Genomic DNA, 6,774 nt, shown 5'->3' on the forward strand with positions numbered 1-6,774 from the left:
TAGATAGATAGATAGATAGATAGATAGAAAGAGAGAGAGAGAGATACATAGAGATAGAGAGAGAGAGATAGAGAGAGAGAGAGAGAGAGAGAGAGAGAGAGAATGAGACAGACAGACAGACAAACAAACAAACAAACAAACAAACAAACAAACAAACAAACAAACAAACAGACAGACAAACAAAACGAACAAAAACAGAAACATAGAGCAGAAACAAAGAGCCAAACAGACAAATGCAAACAGAGAAGCAGACAAACACCCAGCCAGACAGAGAGGGATTCAAAAAGGCACATCTCCCAGGCGTGGTCAGATTCCCTAAGGATCGAGACGGACACGTCGGAGAGCCGGAGAGACAGACAGACAGACAGACAGACAGACACGTGGCGAGACGCAGCCCACCCAAGGCCAAGCAGGGCGGCGAACCTGACATCACTCCTGACATCACTCTTGGGACCTTTTCTAACAGTCATTTGACATCATACCTGGCAATTACCTGATATTATTGATAATTACCTGACATCACTTCTGACTTTACACCAGTTGTCATTCCTGACATAACACCTGGCATCAATGTTGACATCACACCTGACATAACACCTGGCATCAATGTTGACATCACACCTGACATCACTCAAGGAATCACTCTTGACACCACACTTTCATCACACCTGACATCACTCTTGGCATCACACCTGACATCACTCTTGACATCACTCCTGACATCACACTTGACATCACTCTTGACATCACACCTGACATCACTCTTGACATCACACTTTCATCACACCTGACATCACTCATGACATCACACCTGACATCACACTTTCATCACACATGACATCACTCTTGACATCACACCTGACATCACGCATGACATCACACCTGACATCACTCTTGACATCACACCTGACATCACTCTTGACATCACACCTGACATCACGCATGACATCACTCCTGACATCACACCTTCATCACACATGACATCACTATTGACATCACACCTGACATCACACTTTTATCACACATAACATCACTCTTAACATCACACATGACATCACTCTTGACATCACTCCTGACATCACACCTGACATCCCACATGACAGCACTCTTGACATCGCACCTGACATCACACCTGCTATCACTACTCACATCACACTTTCATCACACCTGACATCACTCCTGACATCATTCAAGCAACGGCGAAGGAGATAACGCAAGAGGAGAGGCCCTGAATACGGTCACCTTGACAGTTATCTCGCAGGAACGCCACAATGCCAAGGGGAATGTCACGGACAGGATGACTAGTGTGAGTGAATGAATATCGACTGAAATGAATCTAAACTGAGTCAACGTTGCATATAAGTTCTAAGTTGAAATAGTCTTAGAATAGATCATGTTCAATAAGATGCATCTTTGGGACTGTTTTGATGTATCTGTAAAAGGGAGAGATAGAGATAGATAGATAGATAGAGAGAGAGAGAGAGAGAGAGAGAGAGAGAGAGAGAGAGAGAGAGTGAGGGAGACGCATGGGTAGATATATAAATAGATAAATAGATATATGGGGATGGACGCAGAAAAGAGAGAGAAGCAGAGAGAGAAGGAGAGTGAGAGAAAGAGAGAGAGAGAGACAGAGAGAGAGAGAGAGAGAGAGAGAGAGAGAGAGAGAGAGAGAGAGAAACAGAATAGCACCCCATCATCCTCAGTATCCATTCACAATCACCCTTTCCGGCGCCTGTTCCCATATAAACTTTGGACATTCGCTCGCAATCATAACCCGACGCGGTTAAGAGAGCCTCCTGGAGATGCTGCCTCTCGCGGAAGAACATTCCCTCCGCAGAATTCCCCTGACGCCGAAGGATCAAATCAAAATTGGTTCCACATCCAAGTGAGCGTGGGGGACATGCTCGTAGAGAAACATGCTTACCATGCCGCGGGATGATGCGTTAGGGTGTCCAGTTCTTTCCGTCCCAACGTTGACCCCAACACGTTGACGTCAGCATTCCAGTGCCCATTCACAGCTGAGTCGACTGAGAGGGGCGGCCGGATGTGGACAGCGCCAGCGTTCTACGGTTTGGTGTGTTTCTTGTTGTGATTTTGCTTCATTTCATCTTCGTAAAACACGTTTCTGTGATTGTGTCCCCTTATCCTTTTCACTTCACTCGTTCGTTCCTTTCATCCAACGCCACCGATTATCGTTATCATTGTTGCTTTTGTTGTTGTTATCACATTGTTTTCTTTAATTTTCATTATTATCATGAATATTTTAATTACTATTGTTTTCATTATTATCATCGTTAGTGACCTTTAACCTCACCTTCGCCTGTGACCTTTGACATGACCTCTCCAATGATCGTCATTACCCTTTGACCTCATCTTCGTCCTTCGCCACCGATCGACAGTGAGATTGACCAATGACCTCATCTTCGTCCCTCACCACCGATCGTCCGTGAACTTTAACCTCACCTTCGTCCTTCCGTGACCTCTGACCTCACCTTCGTCCCTCGCCACCGATCGACAGTGAACTGACCTCATCATCGTTTTGCAGTGACCAATGACCTCCTCTTCGTCCCTCGCCACCGATCGTCAGTGACCTTTAACCTCACCTTCGTCCTTCAGTGACCTATGACTTCACCTTTGTTCCTGCGCCACGATGACCTTTGACCTCCCCGCACCACGCCTCATTTAACACGCCATGGAATACACAGTCATACATCCCCCGTTCGTTTCTCTTCTCCTAAAATCTGTTTCCTCCCATTTCTATCTCTCTCTTCTCTTTCTCTTCTACATTCCTCTTTTTATTTTCAGAGGGAGGGAGGGAGAGAGAGAGAGAGAGAGAGAGAGAGAGAGAGAGAGAGGGAGGGAGGGAGGGAGGGAGGGAGGGAGGGAGAGAGAGAGAGAGAGAGAGAGAGAGAGAGAGAGAGAGAGAGAGAGAGAGAGAGAGGAGAGGGAGGGAGGGAGGGAGAGAGAGAGAGAGAGAGAGAGAAGAGAGAGAGAGAGAGAGAGAGAGAGAGAGAGAGAGAGAGGGAGGGAGGGAGGGAGGGGAGGGAGAGAGCGAGAGAGAGAGTCAGAGAGAGAGAGGAGGGAGGGAGGGAGGGAGAGAGAGAGAGAGAAGAGAGAGAGAGAGAGAATGGAGGAGAGAGAGAGAGAGAGAGAGAGAGAGAGAGAGAGAGAGGAGAGAGAGGGAGAGAGAGAGAGAGAGAGAGAGAGAGAGAAGAGAAGAGAGAGAGAGAGGAGGGAGGGAGGGAGAGAGAGAGAGAGAGAGAGAGAGAGAGAGAGAGAGAGAGAGAGAGAGAGAGAGAGAGAGAGAGAGAGAGAGAGAGAGAGAAAGCGCGACATAGCCACAAACAAACAGAAAACAAAAAAATCAATAGAAAGAGAGAGAGAGGAAAGAGAAAGAGAGAGAAAAGGAAAGAGAAAGCAGAGAGGAAAGAGAAAGAGAGAGAAAAGGAAAGAGAAAGCAAGAGAGGAAAGAGAAAGAGAGAGAAAAGGAAAGAGAAAGCAAGAGAGGAAAGAGAAAGAGAGAGAAAAGGAAAGAGAAAGCAAGAGAGGAAAGAGAAAGAGAGAGAAAAGGAAAGAGAAAGCAAGAGAGGATAGAGTAAGAGAGAGAAAAGGAAAGAGAAAGCAAGAGAGGAAAGAGAAAGGGAGAGGAAAGGAAAGAGAAAGCAAGAGAGGAAAGAGAAAGAGAGAGAAAAGGAAAGAGAAAGCAGGAGAGGATAGAGTAAGAGAGAGAAAAGGAAAGAGAAAGCAAGAGAGGAAAGAGAAAGGGAGAGAAAAGGAAAGAGAAAGCAAGAGAGGAAAGAGTAAGAGAGAGAAAAGGAAAGAGAAAGCAAGAGAGGAAAGAGTAAGAGAGAGAAAAGGAAAGAGAAAGCAAGAGAGGAAAGAGAAAGAGAGAGAAAATGAAAGAGAAAGCAAGAGAGGAAAGAGAAAGAGAGAGAAAAGGAAAGAGAAAGCAAGAGAGGATAGAGTAAGAGAGAGAAAAGGAAAGAGAAAGCAAGAGAGGAAAGAGAAAGAGAGAGAAAAGGAAAGAGAAAGCAAGAGAGGAAAGAGAAAGAGAGAGAAAAGGAAAGAGAAAGCAAGAGAGGAAAGAGTAAGAGAGAGAAAAGGAAAGAGAAAGCAAGAGAGGAAAGAGTAAGAGAGAGAAAAGAAAGAGAAAGCAAGAGAGGAAAGAGAAAGAGAGAGAAAAGGAAAGAGAAAGCAAGAGAGGAAAGAGAAAGAGAGAGAAAAGGAAAGACAAAGCAAGAGAGGATAGAGTAAGAGAGAGAAAAGGAAAGAGAAAGCAAGAGAGGAAAGGGAAAGAGAGAGAGAGAAGGAAAGAGGGAAAGGAACTGGCGCAATCAGTGGGGAAATCAGACCAGGAAAATCTCCTCCTATTAAGAAAATGAGACTTCGCTTAATCCCTGTCCTGGGCGACCGCTGGACAAGGATTCCCTTATGATAAAAGCGGTTCATTGCCTCTTGTTAAGATGTACCATTTGCTTCGCCCCCGGAGAGATATAGGAACTTATCTTACTATCATTGTTATTATTATTATCATCATAATTATCATTGTTATTATTATCATTGTTCTTCATGATGATGATTTTTGTTATTGTTATTATTATCATTAGTATCCTTATCATTTTCATTGTTATTATTGTTATAATGATTATCATTATTATTATCTCATTATTATTATTATCATATTTACTGTTGTTGTTATTACTTTTGTTGTTAATATCATTATCATTATCATTATTGTTATCATTATTATATCATTGTTGTTGTTATTGTTATTATTATTATTATCATTACCATTATCATTATCATTTATCATTAGCATTATCATTATCATTATCATTATTATTATTCATTATCATTATCATTATCATTATTATTATTATTATTATTATTATTATCATTATTATTGTTATCATCATAATTACTATTATTATTATTAACATTATCATTATTATTATCTTTATTATTTTATCATAATTTCTATCATAGCATGAAGATAAATGAAAGGATACATGATAAGCGCCTAAGGGGTATTGTGGAGATAAGCCATGAACAGTTTGCATTCATGAAAAACAAATTTACAACAGTTACAAGAGAAGTTTGTTGGATGCGAGGAAGACCTGCACGGAGTGTTCATAGACCTAGAGAAAGCCTATGACAAAGTACCCAGAGAGGAACTTTACTGGTGTATGCGGGAAAAAGGAGTACCAGAAAAGTACATTAGAGTGGTTGCCGATATGTTTGAGAGATGTATGACAGAGGTCGGGTGCGCTGTCGGAACCACAGAGGCCTTCCCAATAAAAGTTGGATTGCACCAAGGATCTGCTCTGAGCCCGTTCCTGTTTGCCATTATTATGGACTCCCTAACTGAAGGAAGAAGAATGGAAGCCCCGTGGCAGATGATGTTTGCAGATGATGTGGTACTGTGCGCTAGATAAAAGGGGGTTCTAGAGGATAATCTGGAACAGTGGAGAGACGCTCTGGAAGAAAGAGGAATGGAAATATCAAGATCAAAGACGGAGTATATGTGCTTGAGTGGGTTATCCTTGGGAAGTGTGAATCTGCAAGATAGTCAACTGCCTTTGACTGACAACTTTAAATATCTAGGGAGCACGATACAATCAGGTGGGGGAACAAAAGTCGAAGTGACTCGTAGAATCCAATGTGGTTGGAATAACTGGAAGAAGATGTCTGGGGTCCTTTGTGACAGAAAAGTACCACCAAGAGTGAAAGGGAAGATACACCGAATGGTAGTGCAACCAGCAATGCTGTATGGTATGGAAACAGTTCCACTTAGCATCCGTGATACAAAGAGACTAGAAGTGGCAGCAATGAAAATGTGCAGATGGGCCCTTGGGCATACTTTGAAAGATCATGTGAGAAATGAATACATAAAAGAACGAATGGGAATTGTTAGTATTGGGGAAAGGTGCAAGGAAAGTCGCCTGAGGTGGTTTGGCCATGTCAAGAGGAGAGATGAGGTCTATGTGGGCAGGAGGGGGATGGATATGAGGCTGCCAGGAAGGAGAAAGCGTGGTAGACCAAAGCTGAGATGGATGGACTGTGTGAGGAGAGACCGGGATTCGATTGGAGCAAAGGAGGAGGATACCCTGGACTGAAGGACCTGGAGAACGAGGACCGCCGCAGCGACCCCGCAATAGTGGGGAAAGCTAGAAGAAGAAGAATCATCTCTATCATAAATACTATTATTGTTGTTATCAATATGATTATGATTAACATTATTAGCATTAGCATTATCATAGTTATTATTATCATCGTTATTATTAGTATCATTATTATTGTTATTATTATTATTATATTATTATTATTATTATCACCATTATTGTTATCATTTTTATCATTATCATTGGTTTTACTATTATTGTTATTAGTGTCATCATTACTGCTATTATTGTAATTATTATTGTTATTATTAATATTTCATTATTACCATTATCATTATTGTCATCATTATTATTGCTATCATGATTTTCTTACCATCATTATTATCATTGTTATTGCAATTACCACCTTCATTAACTTTAATATAATTGTTACTTGCGTTAATTTTTGTCATCCTCATAAGTTTGTATCCTCTTTATAATCATTATTATCTGCTGAAATATAACGAAAGAAATATATTCATAGAGTGTGCAATGAAATCACAGCAGTTGCACATTGCATAACCGGGACAATTGCTTCTGATCAAGATAAAGATAGTTGCATGCATGATGCAATCTCCTATCAACTGAAAATCAAACACGTGTTTCTAGACGG

At 41.6% G+C, this 6,774-nt stretch overlaps 1 protein-coding gene across 1 annotated transcript; it reads left to right on the forward strand.

Moving 5' to 3' along the window:
- The first annotated feature begins 5,492 nt into the window (after window positions 1-5,492).
- On the forward strand, window positions 5,493-6,116 carry LOC125044054. Its single transcript, XM_047640498.1, has one exon. The coding sequence runs from the start codon at window positions 5,493-5,495 to the stop codon at window positions 6,114-6,116; it is 624 nt and encodes a 207-aa protein (XP_047496454.1).
- The last annotated feature ends 658 nt before the right edge of the window (window positions 6,117-6,774 follow it).

The sequence above is a fragment of the Penaeus chinensis genome, chromosome 35 (genome assembly GCF_019202785.1).
Source record: "Penaeus chinensis breed Huanghai No. 1 chromosome 35, ASM1920278v2, whole genome shotgun sequence".
NCBI lineage: Eukaryota > Metazoa > Arthropoda > Malacostraca > Decapoda > Penaeidae > Penaeus > Penaeus chinensis.

Bases quoted from the DNA above. Each gene is read 5' to 3' on its own strand.
- LOC125044054 (XM_047640498.1), top strand. From the start codon at position 5,493: ATGGAAATATCAAGATCAAAGACGGAGTATATGTGCTTGAGTGGGTTA.